This window comes from Chaetodon auriga, chromosome 2 (assembly GCF_051107435.1).
Source record: "Chaetodon auriga isolate fChaAug3 chromosome 2, fChaAug3.hap1, whole genome shotgun sequence".
Classification (NCBI taxonomy): Eukaryota; Metazoa; Chordata; class Actinopteri; order Chaetodontiformes; family Chaetodontidae; genus Chaetodon; species Chaetodon auriga.
This window is the reverse complement of record NC_135075.1, coordinates 3,083,007-3,100,392: the sequence shown is the minus strand read 5'-3', so window position 1 is coordinate 3,100,392 and position 17,386 is coordinate 3,083,007. Positions and strand designations below refer to the sequence as shown.

The 17,386-nt window shown below is 38.8% G+C and overlaps 1 protein-coding gene across 20 annotated transcripts in view; it reads right to left on the bottom strand.

Moving 5' to 3' along the window:
- The window catches only part of nfasca (neurofascin homolog (chicken) a), a 134,117-nt gene that overhangs the window by 7,429 nt on the left and 109,302 nt on the right, over positions 1-17,386 (bottom strand). For 9 of the 20 annotated variants that reach the window (XM_076749919.1, XM_076749982.1, XM_076749910.1 and 6 more), the window contains 5 exons: positions 16,984-17,106; positions 13,210-13,359; positions 10,515-10,643; positions 9,599-9,634; positions 8,853-8,922 (listed from right to left, as the gene is read on the bottom strand). In XM_076749919.1, coding sequence (XP_076606034.1) covers positions 8,853-8,922; positions 9,599-9,634; positions 10,515-10,643; positions 13,210-13,359; positions 16,984-17,106 — 508 coding nt within the window. Of the gene's footprint in view, positions 1-3,039; positions 3,052-6,275; positions 7,130-8,852; positions 8,923-9,598; positions 9,651-10,514; positions 10,644-13,209; positions 13,360-16,983; positions 17,107-17,386 lie in introns of those variants that run through there. The other 11 variants (XM_076750065.1, XM_076750048.1, XM_076750057.1 and 8 more) reach the window with 7 other exon arrangements.

Below are 17,386 nucleotides of genomic sequence, written 5' to 3'. Positions count from 1 at the left end.
TCTGCTCAAGTCTGTGTATTGCATTTCAAGATTATCAAACAGTGGGTATTAAAATTCCTAGGAGAGGAGAGAATCTACATGTAGCTTCTCAGAATCGTCATGCTCCATGCTGAAACACTTTGGGAACAACACAAATCACTTGATACATTTTAGAACTCATACAAGGAGTACAAATGGACCAGGGCAGACGCAGCATGACCAAAGTCCGACACAACTCAAATCCAGCGAATTCGACACTGGTTGAAACCAAAATCCAATATTTATTTTATCAGTCCACAAAGAAATCTTTCAGAGTAGAGCAAGAGACAGTGAAAGAAGCAGAGACAGTAAAACAATGGACGTTTTCAGAACACAGGCTGACATGTAACGCGGTGAAGAGTTGAAAAGATGCGCATAAGATGAAGAGAGGGGACATTGAGCATATTGCGATCTGAGAGAGAATCATTATGAAAGATGTCTAAGACTGCACAGCGCAGTCTGTAAGAGTGAGGACAGTGACAAGATTTCAAATCCAGCACACAGGATTAGAAATCAAACCATGACTACGAGGTTTATGAACTGACTTAGTTATCATGTAGCTTTTCATGCACAACCCCCAGTTTTAGGTGGCACAAGCTAATTGGACAAATCATCATATTTGGCATTTGCTGTCACATTTTTTGTTGTCAATGACTTTTTTGAAGTCTCTGACCCACAATCATCAACAAACAGTGGATATATGCCCTGCTGATGCTCTGTCAGCCTGTTACTGTAAGCTTTTCACCTTCTGTCAGGTCCTCAGCAGAAACAAAGTTTAACTGAGTGTTGTGACTCACTTGGCTAGTCAAGAACACTCTCATGGGGTCATAAAAACTTAAAAACTTAGCTGCTTTGACTGTGTGTTCAAGAGTCTGTTCACCAAAAAAGACAAAAGCATGCTATGCTTTTTTCCACATATTTCTCATGGGATCTAACCACAACCAGATGTAGTTTTACAAACACTGGTTTTGAGATACTCAGTTCTGAGATTATTGCCTCAATCCCTGACCAGCTCAGGTGAATGGAAGTTAGTTTGTGGTGGGCATAAAACAAGGCTTTCATGGTGTGAAAATATGTTTTGTGTTGTTTTTTCTTAAAGTTTGGATGAACTGACTATTTAAGCATTACTGTCTTAACCACAGCAACCTAAACAAACCTTAACCATAGAGGTGGCCATTCCAACAGCTAACAGCACAGTCCTCCTGATAGGATTACAAACCATAAAATATTTACATGGATCATCGGAGTACTTCGTCAGCACCTCATAGTTATTGTTTAATTTCGAATCTATCATGCTGGTGTTCAGAGCCAACATAGCAAAAATGTGTCACTGTTCAAATACTTAGTCCTCACTTACACTGGTATTAAAATGTGACCTGTATCCAGACATGTTATGTTGATCAGATCTGCCTGACCACATGTGGAGGTAGTCCGGCTGGCATTGTGCTCGGATGTTAGGTAGGTGTAAACGCAATCGTTATGTGTTGACATATGTACAAAACATAACTTTTATATAGATATTTGTTTTTAGCTAACATAAAATATAGGTTGTTTAGTGAGTGAGCAAGTGAGAAGAAAAGAAAAAGACATGTTTCCAACTACTGATATGATATGTCTAATCTGCCCCATAAAAGTGTGAAAAGATGGGTTATTCAACAGAACTGTGTGAAAAATGAAAGCTACGCGGTTGGGAAATGAGTGATATTCAGTAAGAAATAACTATGTGTGTGACAGTGAGTGTTGCACTCATCTTTGCAGCTGGTCTGCTGTTAATAAGGCATATCATCTATCTAGTCACAGAGTAGCCTACACATTGCAACACTGGGACAAACAGACACAATAGTTTTCATACATAGAAAGGAATGATAATGTATTACATTGGTGAATTTACAAGAGGGGCCAAATGAAGAATTTTTATTTAACAGCCTTTCACAAAGGTCATAAAGTTTTCCTTAACTTTACAATTCACAAACCTCTGATTTTTTTTTGAGCGTGTCTGGGGCTGATTTACTGCCACCTCAAATTACTCATGTGCAGGTTTTTCTCTGGAGGACAGGGGTCCGATCTCAATGAGAACCTATTAAAAATAAGGTGTAAACACAAAGGCTAGAACCAGTTGTTTATTATACAGATAACATATCCAGATACAGATCGCATTTCAATAGGGCCTGTAGGTTGCGGATTCAGGTGTGGATGTGCTCATAACTTATCAATCCATCAGATACAGCGTGCAGAAAGGTGAGCAGTGCAACAATTGGCTGATAGAAAGTGCCTCAATGGTTTGATGTCTTTTGAGTAAGTTAGGAGTAAATCAGAAGGACATCTCTCTATGCACCAGTGCCACTGAAGCGTTTCAAGATTACATCTCTAACAGCTAATTAAATCAATCTGGCCAAGAGGCAGAGCCTTTTTCAAACCGTGTGCCCCAGTCACATTTGCCAAGCTTGCTTTCACTTGTTGACCGTACTGCACCAGCGACTTCAGTGAGCCAGAGGGCTTCAAGAGAGTCTTTTATTTCTGTGACTTCAAAATGTCTTCAGAATGAGAGAGGGCAGAGTCAGGAATGATTCAATTATCTGATTAGGTGCATTTTTGAGTAGAAGAGCAAAGGTGGGGAAGTAACTTAGAAAATGGGAGTGAGTTTCCGATAACCTTCCTTGCATAACAAAATGTAAACTCACCCATCTGCAGCATTCACAAAATCTCATGAAAATGACACCATTAACATGACTATAGAGTCAGGAAGTCAACTCCCCCTGCGTGCTATTTTTCTACCTCACTTTAACTTGACAGATTCTATTAGGAGCTTAGTATGAGTTTGTTATTATCCAACATCGAATTAAGCATGCTTTGAAATGCTTTCAGTGATGGATAAAATGCATTAGGATGCAACTGAAATGGCTCTAACAGACATTAATCAATTAAAATGCATTGCAAATGAGCAATAGAAGATGAGATTTTTCTTAGAGCAGGATTAAGAGGATCCAGGTGGTGATAAAGGAGACTCATTTCCTTTCATACCTTTGAAGAGACCTTTGGACCAATGAGGAAAATAAATCCCAAAAGAGACAAAGGACACAGACATAAAGTGGGATGGGTAGAACAGAAAGACAGTCATGAGACAGATGGATAACCAGATACGCTACATAAACAGATACTGAAAAAGGAGGTCTAACATTGTGGGTGCAGGGAGATGAGGAACAACATTAAAATTTATATAAAGGTGGAGGCAAATACATTTAAATTATCATAATCCTGATGACATAAAACAGACAGAGGTTTTAGATTTGAATTAGATGGGCAGCATAGCATGTGTCGTTGTCATCTAACTCCAGCTTCTTACAACTTAGGTCTTGTTTTTGTAGTTTTGGCTATCATTTGTTTTAGTTATAACACTGAATTCAGTAAAATTGCTGCTAAACTGGAACTTCACTTCAACAAAGTTTGATGGGGCAAGAAACGCAAGCAAGAAATATGTGCTGTCAGACAATCAGACAATTTGTAACAACCCAGTATTCTAATTAGTACACAGTGGACGATTCCACACCTCATGATTTATTTCATCCAGTCATCCAGCGGAGGATGTGGAGGTCAAACTGTAAGTGAGCATCATCTGAAGTGTCACTTATAATACTTCATTACACAGGAAAACTGTGCACACAACTACAAGTATGAGTACAGTGGGTCAAAGTTGAAGCAGGAAGTGGCTCTGCAAACTGATGTGTTTACAAAAAACACTTTGGGTAATCATTTTACTGCTCACCTTTGTTGCTTGTGTTTCTTGCCGCCTCTGACATATGTTATGTGATGTTGCTGCATTCCTGGATCTCAGCAGCTCATTATGTTTCTAAATGCTGATGGGCAACTACAAAAATGAAGATCCAGGTTGTAATAAATCGTCCTGTGTGTTTTTCATGCGGGATGGCAAGTAAACCGCTTTCACTATGAGATTTAATTATGTTTCATTTTTGCCCTGCACACTAAAAGTACTGAAGATCATCTGAAAGAAGACCGATTACAAAACAAGCTGAAGAAAACAGGAGAGGATATGGACAGAAGAAATACTATGTCATGTCAAAGTTTAATTTGAAGTATTTTCTACTTTCAAGATTAATGGATCTAAGGTCATAACGGCTTTGGGTTGGATCTTTGAAGTGTTTGTTCAGTCTTTTGTCCTCCAGATCTTCTTCAGCTGTTTGTTGCCCAAATCTGTTCTTTACGGGTGTCAAATTGTGCCAAACATAGATCGTCCCCCCCTTTGTCCTCACTGCAACCCAAATTGATTTCCCATCTTTTGCCCAATGCACCTGGTGGCTGATGCTTTTTAAATGTCAACTGGCAGAGGAAAAAGAATGCAATTAACCTCTAGAAAGGTGAAAAACATGTTAGTGCCTTAGCTGGAACAAAAAAGGTGCAACACCTCTGATACTGTTCTCTCAGGCTGCATTCTGGGATCACTAGTTGCCTTGTACTGCTGGAACAGCTGATCCATGAACAACCTGATTAGTTTGTGGGAGCAGAAGCTTTTTTGCGCTGTTATTTACAGGATGGAGTTAGAGACAAGGTTTCTAGGAACTGACTGTTCCATATCAATCAACAACCGAGGCACAGGCAACACTGCACAATATTACATTAAGATCAATGTAGTTGTCTTTATGTTAATGTTGCTCCAGTGTTGAGCTTGACAAAAAGCAGCTTCAAGCCACAAATTAGAATAAATGACACTTTTCCTGTGCAGCAGTGTGCCATGGTCTGTGTGTTCTAATTGACGTTTGACTGCTAATGTAGACCATCTTAGCAGAGACACACTCCATCTGCCTCAAGAAGAGCTGAACCAAGAGGCCTGAACCTCAACACAGGGCCCGAACAGTCTCAGCAGGTACTCTGCAGAGTTTTTGAGAGATAATGCATTTTACCTGAGATATCATTTCCCTTCCCCCTGGTCTACTGTGAATTGTTGTGTAATTATATTATTTTCTATATAGCAAGTAAACAATTTAAAAACAGGACATTTATCACCAGGGCGATTTGAGTCTAAAATTTTTCCCCATGTACAATAAACCCAAGAGGTGCTCTATTCCGAAAACTGAAAGAGGAACTGTGGCAGCGATTCCACTTGCAGTTTGTTAACTTCACACTGACTTGTCACCAGTCAAGCAGACTTTTTAAGGAATAGTTCAGCATTTTGGAAAATACACCTATTTGCTTTCTTATTTTTGTACAACAGTGAGATGAGCCGATCATTGTCAGCCTCATGACCATTTTGTCCTAGCATAGAATAAAGACTGGAGGCACACAGAAACAGATAGCCAGCTTGGTCCCATCCTAAGAATATCTGCATATGCATCTAAAGCTGATCATTTAGTCTCTACAGAAACATAAATATAAAATTGACAACTTGTGGCTTATACTAAAACAAAATAAAAATAAAAATTGCACTAACCAACTGTGTCTGGAAACCTGTGCAAAAGCTCCAGAGACAGAAGTACTTACAGCAGCAGCAGACAGATAAGCTATCTACAAATAGCTCAAATATGTTATTATGCTGTATTTATCAAGGAGCACACATACACACACACACACACACACACACACACACACACAGAGCTACTTCTGGACAGAGCTAATCTGGCTTTTTATATTATCTAGTCTTTATGCTATGCTAGGCTAAATACCTCCTGACTCCTCTCAGATCACTCTCAGTAAAGAAACAAATGAGTGAATGTCCCAGATTGGTGAACCTTTCCTTTGACCGTCTTTTAATCTACTTTGATCTGGAAAATTGAGCCATAATGTGTTCAATGCTTGCAGTTTTTCTCTGTTGTCTGTTATTTTGTATTCATTCACTTACAGTCTCTTATTTACTGAGTCTGACGATTTGGTTGTTAACATGGAGACAGTTAGGTTGATGATTGGATTGACAATTTGACACCCATAAAGGAACCAAAGCCTGGCCCTCAGCTGCATCTATGTCCCTCTCTCTGCTAATTACATTTAACACTATGGTGTCTATGTTACCTCCTCTGTCTATCGCATCTTTCAAATAGTGCTTTATAAAGTAGCGCATTTAGTTGAACTGATATTGCTGACATCATGAATGAAAACTGACCAAACAGTCAGCAATTAATCAGTTAGATTGTCCCGTTTGGTCAAATAAGATACAACTTATCCACCCCCCGCTCTCCCCAGCTCAGGGGAAACACCTGCTCCCCCGACATGCACAGGCCAAGAGAGATGCCGTGCCGAATCCAAAGTACCTGTTTTCGTTTTCGTTCCTGTCAGGGACAGATGACCCATTTCAGCATGGGGGAAAGAGAGGGACGAGACGTGAGGAAACAGGAGACAGCAAGAGAGAGGAAGTGCAGAGGAAGAAAGAGGAAGGAAGGAGGACAAGCTCCACATGATACATGCATGTAAATCCTTTCATGCACACAAACACAAACACACACAGAGCTGAGTGGACTTGAGGGATTAGCATCAGGGATGGAGTCTGGGTCAGAATCAGAGTAAAGCAATGACCTTGACTGTGAGAGAGAGGGGTTGGGATTTAATGTTAGACTCACTATTGATTAAAAAACAAAACAGGATCTCACATACTGGATATGGATTAATCACACAGTATTAACCACAACATCACATCTCCACTCATGATAATAAATAATGATCACAGCTTTTTTTTTTTATGACCCTGTTCGCTCACATAGAGCTATCTTTTGAATTTCAATGCCATCACATGCATTGCTGCATCAATCACTGACTGTAAGTTCACACTTTTACTGAAGGCAGCTGCAGAATAAGATACAATATGTATGTATACTCCTTAGTGCTTTGGATATGTACAACACAGATCAAAATACTATAAATGACAGCATCCTTGCTGTTATGTGTATTGATATGTAGATATTTATGCTGTTGTCTTTTCATCAATAGGATCTGAAGCTTGTTCTCATTCTACAATAAAAAGTTTTAGTGCCACTCTCACACAGCTGAGTTAGAACATGTACTAGATTTGGAAAGCATGTTAAATTGAACATGTTTTTAGTCAAAGTGGACAGAAAACGACAGATTCATTCTTCATAAAGAAGAATGAAGCCACAGAGATCAGTGGGACCTGGAAGGAGCAAAGAACACATCACTTACCATCACACACTTTACAGACATGTTCTGCAGTATATACAGTACATCCTCAGATGGCACAAATATGACCTACTGTATATGTTGTGAATGTTACTCTTATAAAAGTCCACTGTATAACTCAGTATGTGCGTACTTCACAACAAGGTTTAAGAACTGGTGTCCAGATTCACAAAGATGGTGTTCAATTTTAAACACTGGATAGCAGAATGGTAGACAATTCCAGACACAATTGTGCTTCAGCTGTTTGAGCTTTCATCTATGTCCACACTAATACAGATAGATATGAAAACACTATTTAAGTGTCAAACACACTGCTGTCTACCCTGCATTTTGATATAGTTTTTGCTTGCTTTCCACACAAATGTCAGATGAATAGGAAACATGTTCTTCATTCTCTTTGAGTTGCCAAACAACAAAAGTGCACTGGAATGGTCGTTAAGATTGAATAAACTTTGACAGATGCGACTGGTCTTAACAGATTACATTTATCTTCTGTTGCCTTCAATTTTCTCAGTAATTATTTTTTTTTATCTTTTCAGTTTACTTTCAGCCAATAAGATAAGATATATCTATTTTTTTGTTGTCAGACCACTCCACTGGTAATAGTATGCTGACTGCAGGTTATTAATACTACAAACTGACACAGGCTAACTAAGGACATTAAAGGAAATTCATACAGCATCAACTAAAAGATGTGTCAGTGATGTCACACAACATTTTCACATAAAGCCTTTTTGAAAAGCTTCATTCTGGGGTAGAAAATGGACGCTTTGAGATAAAAAGATGTGTTTTTAAATGTATTGGTCTTAGTCTTGAAGGAGCCCTGTTCACTATGATTCATTCCCAATTGTAACCCGCATACACCTGTAGGACTGGTAGCTTACAGCTGACACCTCTGTGCCTTAAAGGTCCTTCATAATTGAACTGTTGTCTCATCTGATCTGAATATCGAGGATGAAAATCTCCCTCTGTGCTTGCATGACTTGCTGGTCACAATGCTGCATCTGGCACCAATAACAGAAGGCTTCCTAAACAGACAAAGTCTCTCCGCCTCAGTTCCAAAGATCTCATATCCGCTACAAAAACTAGAGGAAAATGGTAATGAATACCATCCCAATTTGAATATTGAAAATGAGTTTTTATTTGTCAACAAGAGCCCTAAGCTTTCCCGTTGTGTAAAAAAAAAAAATGTAGGTCATTGTGATTTACTTGTTTTAAGGATACAATATTCTAATGTTTTCTGTTCAGTCCCATAATTATTCTTTGCTTGAATGTTAAAGTAAGCCAAACTATGTAACCTTTAACACATCATTTTCATTAAACAACATGCATTACCATATATCTGTAATGTATGTTGTTTACTATCTATAATGTATCTATCTTGTGTTTTTATTTTTCACAATCTGGCAAAACGTTCACTGTGTGCTGCACTGCAGCTGGCTCTCGTGGTCTCTCTGCTGTACCCACTGCCATAGTCTTCATAAAATATACAAGATGAGACATGGCCATAGCACTTAGCAGTTAAACAACCTAATCCATTTATCACAAATTCCCACAACCACTAAAAATTAATCAAATTAACATAAAATGAACCACTTCAAAGTGTTCACACAAAGCTAGCCACTAGGGTAAAGTGGTAGAGATGTAATTTAGACATGTTTGCTGTAATGTAGGACTGGGAGTTTGATTATACTTACTGGTAATCAAAGGATCCATCCTGGTCTTTCTGATCTACTGGGTCCAAAGGTAGATCTTTTTTATCACGGACTACGGAGAAAAGAACAAAGGTAGCATTTTCATAATTTTGCTGAGAGCTCCACTGATCTCATGGCTAGATTTGGTACACAAAACCATCCACAGGTTGAGCGGTTCCCAGAGTTAGCTTTAACATAAGTCCTTCTGTTAGTCCTCATTTGGTAATTTAGTTCCATATATTTGTCTTCAGCCTTCTCTTATTTAACTGTTAACTAACACTGTGTCCCAAATCCACACTTATCCCTTAACCCTATACAGTGAATATCATATAATAAATAAAGCAAACAAATGTGGACAGTGTCTTTCTTTGGCAGTTCCTGAATAAGAAATGGATGTACTCTACCATTTTCCACTAACAGTACATGATATAAGATGCTTGTCAAAAGTGGATACTTCAAAAGTAAGAAGTAAAATGTTATTCCAGTCGTTAATACTGCTGCCACAGTAATCCATGTATAATGTAGTACTGTATGCATTTGGAACACAGGGCACTTTTTAAGACTTATAAGCCTGTCTTAGTAGCAGTTATATAACATCGGGTTGGGTTTGTAAGGTGTGTCAGTGCTTCGGCTTGTGTGAACTCCTCTCATTAGTTGTTTTCTGTCTCTCACTGTTGTGTTATTATTCTCTGACTTAGTTCATCAGTGGCTGTTAGTTCTTAACTTTACAGCATCAGTTAGGCACCCACCTAGATATTTTGCGAAACCAGTCACGCAACCACCACCTAGACATTATAGAAACTGCAAAACATTAACACGACTCAATTTCAAACTATTACATTGTAACACACTGTAGCTCTGCATCACTGTTGCATGAAGACTGTTTTCATTTTGGCGGAACAAGGAAAATACAGCTGTAACTGTATTCTTTGAGTTGTTTTTTGAAGTGCATATTAATAATTGTTTGGGAGTACTAAATAGATTGAATGTGCTATCAGATAAAATATTGAACAAAATCTACCAATGTTAGCTCTTCTACTCTGATCTGTCAAATATTCTGTTTGTCTTGTATTCGGCGTTGTGATGACCTGCAGTGCTGACATTTTGAATATTGGTCTGTTGTTTTCCTTCTGAGCAGCCATGCAGGTTTCTGCACTTCCACAGTAAAAGAACAAGTACTGACTTTAAAACACTTAATACACAAAGCATATTAGAGTTTCAAAACAGTTGAATGTGAATCTTAACAACTGCTATCAGTAACCAAAAAATGCACTGGTTACAGCTTTTAGCAAAGCTTACAGTGGCTTGTAATGGACCAAAGTATGAAACATGTATTTTCACAATAATTAACTAAAACCTAAATATCACACCAAATATAACAGGTCAAACTTCAAAATTAGTACCATAGCCAACATTTACCACTTAAAGAAGTAGACAACTGTGTACGTGAGTTTAGGAGCATTCCAGGCTGTGGCTGAATGACTCCCTTTTTGCTACCTTGCAACCAAAATGTCAGACATCTCAATTTAGTAATCACTTCAGAACAATCAGTTGAGTTTGGTAAGAAACATCCAATCATAGAACTTCAAATTCTGTTGTCACATCGGTAATGGCAGACAGATGTTGGAGTTTGAGCTGTATCAAAGCTGCAGTGTCAGTCCTTACCTGGGTATTTGCCCCCACGACTCCTCTTGATGAAGCAGACGATGAGGAGGATCAGTATGATGAGGGCGATGGCGCACATCAAGCCAATGAACCAGCCTTGAGTGGCTATGTCTACCTGGTCAATGTAGGCTGGAGACATACACAGAACATACACACAGGGTAGGACAGGAGAAGAGAGAAAGACACACAGCGGAAACACAGTGAGTGTTTTTCTGGACCACAGTGAGTCACAGCTGCCACATCATACAATCTGCTCTCATTCCAGAGTGCTCAGCAGAAGTCAACAACTCAGAACAAACATCTTATTACTCGCCCCCAAGCTCATATCCAGGATGATGTTGTACAAAGGATCCCATCCATATCAATAAAGTGTTTGTCTCCTTTTCCATTACACAGTGTGTGAATTTTAATCAGAAAAGCGTGGGAGCGTAGGTTTGTGGTGTGAAAATAATTGTCGCCTCCGATAGACCCAGAAAGATTTCAGTACCACCTGGAACAAGACAAATTCTCAGACAGCTGCCAGAAATTCTAACTCTGAAACTTGAATAAATACTAGCACAGAATTTGGACAATAATGAAAGTAACATTTCTAATATTCAATTAAAAATGAATGGATGCTAATGAAAACGGGAGGTCCATTATAAAAGGTCTTTTGATTAAAAACAAAAAAATCACTTTCCAAGCAGAGTGTTTTTACTGAGTGATAAAAACCACATAGGACACTCCCATTGTCCTAACAGCCAGCTAACTAAACAAGGGTTTTTAGTTCATGTAGCATTGGCCATTTTGGAGACTGTGACTATAGTACAACCTTTTAATGGCTACTTTTATTTTTTTAAACCTGCAGTATAATAATCACCTACCTAACAAACTACTGACTTACCTACCTATCTGTGCGAACTGTGCAGACACATCTAATTGAATTTGTCTTTTGGTATTTAAACTATTGAGCATTCAGAGTGTAATGCCTTGAGTTAGCTTGCCAACTATTTAACATCTGCTATCTGTTTGTTCAGGATAGGACCAGAAATATGACCTGACATAGGTGCAAAGCCTTTAAAGCACAGTAGCTAAACTGACATTTTTCATTACATAAACAATTTATAAGCGCAGTGAGCTTTGCTTTTTTCTAATGCTACAGCTTCTACAACCCCAATTCCAAAAAAGTTGGGACGCTGTGTAGAAAACAGAACAATAAAACAGAATGTGATAATTTGCTGATTCTTTTTGATATACTCAATTGCAAACAGTGCAAAGACAATATATAGTTTTATCTCACAAACTTCCCACTTGTTGAACACTCCACAGGTAAACAGGTCCATTGGTAACAGGTGATAGTATCATGATTGGGTATGAAAAGTAACTTAATGTGCCAGATGGTTTGTTACACGGAACCATCTGGGAAGACATCCATGGAAACTGTTTGGAAAAGGGCAGGCATTTTCAAAAAAAAATACTTGCCAGGTGATTGGATATATATCTGTCTATATGATGTAGTTGGACTGTGCCATTCTTTGTTTTTATTTTAATAAATACTCTCCAGTTCTGATGTAACTCATACTGTAGCAATATTTATGCTAAACTCTTTAGGAGACGCCATTGTTGTTGTTGAACAAACAGTAGCTTTTCTCGCTGTTGACACACCTAAACCATGCTCGCCTGGAGCTGCCAGTAGACCCTCAAAGGACCCAGACAACTCCAGCCCACTGTGGTTCAGCCACAAGCACGAAGTGCATAACTTGAAGCCTGGCAAGATGGGTTCTCAGCTCTCATGATCTTGTGTGATTTCGCAAATCCAGCTGCCTTGCAAGGTAATATGAAAGGAGCATCCTTGAAAGGCTCAATTGTTCACAAGCAAGGATGGGGTGAGGTTCACCACTTGTGAAACATGTGACTGTTTAACAGATATTACTACATGGGCTCAAGAACACTGTTGTCAGTAAGCATAACAAAACAGTTCAGAACATTCAGGTATTTTTTATGTTTTACACACTGTCCCCACTTTTTGGAGTCAGGGTTGATAATAGCAGGTTGAGTTAGCATTATACTATGCTATTTTGTATTTTCTACCCTTCCATGTGCATTTTATATGGAAAGATCAACTGAATATATCTGAATAAAGTTGCAGAATGCAAAAAACAATTGTCCATCATAATGACCAGAGTATATGTCTGAAGATCATAAAGATCTTAATCGTCACAATTGTACATGTATCTTATTATTATACATTTTATGTCCATGCAAAGACATCAGTGAAGAATCTAGATGTACATTCTCTTGTCATGTGAGCGATCTTTGAGCATTTACTCGTCAGAAGATGTGCACAGAACACAGTTGTGTACAAACTCACAGGAAGTCTGAATATAAACATTTCATTTTAAAAAAATGCAAGTTTAACATTCATTCATTCATAAGATACTGCTCATAAAGACACTCCAGTTGAAATCTAACAGCATCCTAATATAGAAGGTTGAAATGTCTTGTCCTGACTGCCTTGAGTTTACCTTTGGAAGAACATGCATGGCATTAAAAAAGAAACCATGATAACTCACCCAGCTTTGAGTTACTGTAGATACCACTACTGACAGATTTGCACCAAGAGTAACCCACCTGGCATGAACCTCAGTTTCCACCTGACCAAGAGAAACTCAGCCAGGTGGAACCCCCGATTCCTCCTGACCAGGTGGGGTCTCACCTGGTTTGGTCTTAAAGGTGACAGATTTGCTGCTGACGCTGTTGAGCTCATGGGAGTAAACCCTCAGATGGTACTTGGCACCTGCGATCAGATCCGCCACTGTAATGGGGGGCTGTCGTTTCACCGGTACAACTTTCACCGTCTTGTCGCCTTGGAGACACAAGAAAGGGGCCAATCACACTCCAGGGGGTGTGGCCTTCGTTCCACAGTAATGGCTGTGCTTACTAGCAAAAGTTACGGCATCACAATGTTTTGCAGGGAGACTGTTCTCTCTAAGCGATAGCAGGGTTACTGCAGTGAATTGAGACTGATCACAATGGCAAAATCACTTCACTGTGGACATCAAAGTCTCACACAACTAAACTGCACCATGAATTGGCCGCTGTGCAATGTTTCGCTCAGGTAGAATTGAAATTGACCATTACAGAACTTTCTTTGTTCATGGGTTACGCCAAGATCCAAGGTGGCAAAACATTGTTTGTCTCAATTATTTACAGGCCCACACTTCCATCTCCATGAGGTCAAAATAAAAATCAGTGACTAAACAAAAATCAGCGGCAGCACCCTTTCCATCGGAAAGACGTGTAGGTCATGACATGGCCGAGCTATGAGCATGACTCTGAGATTGCAGTGACAGGAAAGGGCAGCATGAGGTGGTGACAACATGCACCATGCTATCAACCATTTCACAAGGTAGAGGTCAGCCAACAGAACTCATTCCAAAGCCATGCTATTGATACTAGTCCTTATACCAGGCAAAGAAAAGTCAACAAACATCTAATGCAGACACAAGAGAAGACATGCCAGTCTTTCTTACATACTTAATCAAAGAAGTGCTTTGATAAAGGCCAAGGCTGATGTTTGGTATTAGTACAATATGGTGAGCTTATGTTTTCAGGTCAATGGAAAAAAGGGACTAATGAATATTACATATTTTTTTAGACTATAAACATGTACTTGGTCAAAATTGCTATTTTTCTGCAGTAGATCAAGTTATTGCTACTGTATATCGCACTTGTCTTTGCAGCACTTACAATCTGCAGTATTTGCTGTAGCTTGTGTGACCTGTATGTGGATTGTACTGTGACACATTTTAAATTCCATTTTAACATACAGTTTCCATAATTTGTAAAATAACCTGGTTACAATTACTCTGGGGGTTTGGTAATGGTTCAACAACAACAACTAAAAAAACAAACAGCCCCAAAAAAATATTTCAATTTCAATATTTTTTTTATATAAGCTGGGAGGTAACAAATTTGACAGCCTACCTCTGTTCCACTTCACTACGTCATGTTTCAAGAAATTTATTGCCTCACCATTTCCTGGTGAGCAAGTGTGTGCACGAGGAGAGCAGGGTAAATTCCTAAATAAAAGCCAGCGCTCACTAACATGGGCTACTGTAGAGACATGGTGGTGCAACATGGTGGAATTCGTGGAAGACGACCCACTCCCACTGAGGATATAAAGGACTAATTCTAAGGTAACAAAAACACAATTGTTATTTTCAGCTGATTTTACACAACTGAAAGCATAACTGCAATTATTATATTCCATTTCTACCATATTCTGCCAATAGATCCCCCTAAGTCTTACACACTGGACCTTTAAAGGATGTATATGACAGTTCTACAAAGTGGCCTTGCCATTTGTGTAAAGTTTGGAAGAGTCAAACAAGTTTGGTTCAACTTGGGATTGAATTTTACAAGCTTTTAGTGCATAAAGCAAATTATCTGAACACATCAACTCATTTCCCAAGACTATTGTGAGGTAGAATATAGATATGAAGTTGCAAACATGTCTACAAACTCTAGCTCTTATGCCCACACCCTTAAAATTATGCCATTTTCCTCTCCTTTTCTTCCTTTCTTCTCATTCCCTTTTCCATGACAAATATTCCTATGTCTCTTCTCTTATGGCACAAAATCGTCATTTTTCACCTAAACCCTCCTCTGAGAGACATGCAGAGACTCCTGAGACACAGTCAGGAAGACAGGGGGTGGGTGGAGGGATGATTATGGGAGGTGAGGGGTGTCAGGGGCTCCTTACCACTCTTCCTTAGAGTCAAAGCTTTCAGATTTGACCTTGGAGAACAAGAGATGGGTGGGAGGGGTGGAGACCATTAGATCAATCTCATCACCCCCCTCCCCTCCCTCCCATACTCTTTCTGTTCATTCAGACATCATTAAGAATTAAAGCCACTGCCCAAGTACATGAAAAATACATCCTCCCTTCTTTCCATCCTTGATCAAAGATCACAGACTATTGAATTTGAAGAAAGCAATAAGAGAGAGTAATAAGAGAGAGCCTATAAGACAATCCAATCTCAACCAGCTCTGGGATTCCAGAAAAGGAGGGATGATGTGTTTTACCACAGCAGCCTTCAAGAGAGCTTAACACCCAATCCAAAGCAAAAGCAAGTGATTATGCAAGAGTGGATGGCCAGAAAAGTGACACATTCAAACAGAAATTCAGAGAGAGCAACCCAAACATCCATTCACAGTGCTGCTTCAAAAAGAGTCATTCAAAGCCAGGCAGAAGAAAAAACCATCATGATGGTGGACTGCACAGAAGTAGTGACATGAGGATGATCAACATGTTCAAACATATGATGACCAAAGAGAAAGAGAGAAGGACAGACACACAGTGTAAGAGAGAAGGACAGACACAGAGACTGTGGTACGTTGGACCTTCTGCTTTTGTCACAAAGTTCAAACATCAGCCATTAGGTGCAAATATCACATTAAAAAAACAACAGTTGAAGTTTGAAGGTTATTTATCTCTGAGTGTGTGTGTGTATATATATATATATATATATATATATATATATATATATATATATATATATATATATATATATAAACATATACATATATAGCACCAAAAAGATGATTATTATTATTATTATTTTTTGCTAATTTTTTTCCTTTTCTCCTCTATGCTGTGGCCCCTCTTTACTTAAATGTCAGATTATCTTTCTTTATTACTTGACCAGCCATTGAGGTGTAATTGAAGTCTGTCCATGAAAAAAAAAAGGCAATAATTATGTAATAATGAAAAAGCAACAAATCAGTTTTTAGTATCTCCATTTTGGCAGCTTATAAGTGTAATTGAAATTCTGCTGCTAACAGGACTGAATCTTATTCAGAGATAAAACAAAAACATAGTTTAGCCAGAAAAGTACATTTCTGTCTCATAAAAAAAACTGAACTGTACTTGCATAACGCAATTTAAAAGAGTTGGCTAGAGTGCTGTTATAGATCAAGGTGTCTTTCACATACAGTCCTTTCTCTAATCCCCAGCATTTAACTAAGGATCCTGTGAAGGATTAAATAAATCCAATGTTTGTCAAACGTTGGATTTTGTTCAAGTTGCCAAATGTGGAACTATACAGTATCAGCTGATTCAAAGCTACATTAATCAGGTTGTTGTTGCCACTTGGGGACAGAACTTCACAACTATTTGGCCAATTGCTTTGACTGATGGGAACTACAGAGTTGATGATCTTTGTCTGTGGGTCCATTGCAACAACCAACTTATATAGTGCCACAGTAATTCAAATTTTAAAAAAGATATGTTTTTATATGTATGATAAGTCTGTTTTGCCTGCTCTCTGTAATAATGCCCTTTGTCTGCTCCTACTCTTTCTATTTAGTATCATCATTGTAATGACATGATCATATCACCACTCTGGTTGTTTTACTCTCTTATAATTCAGTTCAGATCTAGCTTTAGTTTTCAGTAGCTCAAGCTGGGCTTGGTCTGGTTTCTTACTGTCCAGTGTGAACTCTAGCACAAACTCGCTGCTGCCGGCCGGGAAGTTGTGTCTCCAGCTGACGTTAGTGTAGTTATTGTTAGGCTCCACCGTCAGATTCCAGATCTCCCGCCCAGGGGCCACTACACAGGGTGGGGGTGGGGGGTAAAGGGTTAAAGGTCAAGGGCATGGGGCAGAGAGGGCACAGTTACAACAACCACACACAGGGCTTCATATAGACCTATGCATGGTGCTACCACTAAGGGAGTCCTCCTAGAAGAATGACTGTTTTGATCTGGATTGATGGGCAACTCAAAACCAGATGTAAATTTAATATGTTCACTAACTGAAAATTTAACCAAGTGTAAATTCCAGAGGATTGTCTAATTCATGAAACAATTACGATGCTTATTTTTACTTTAG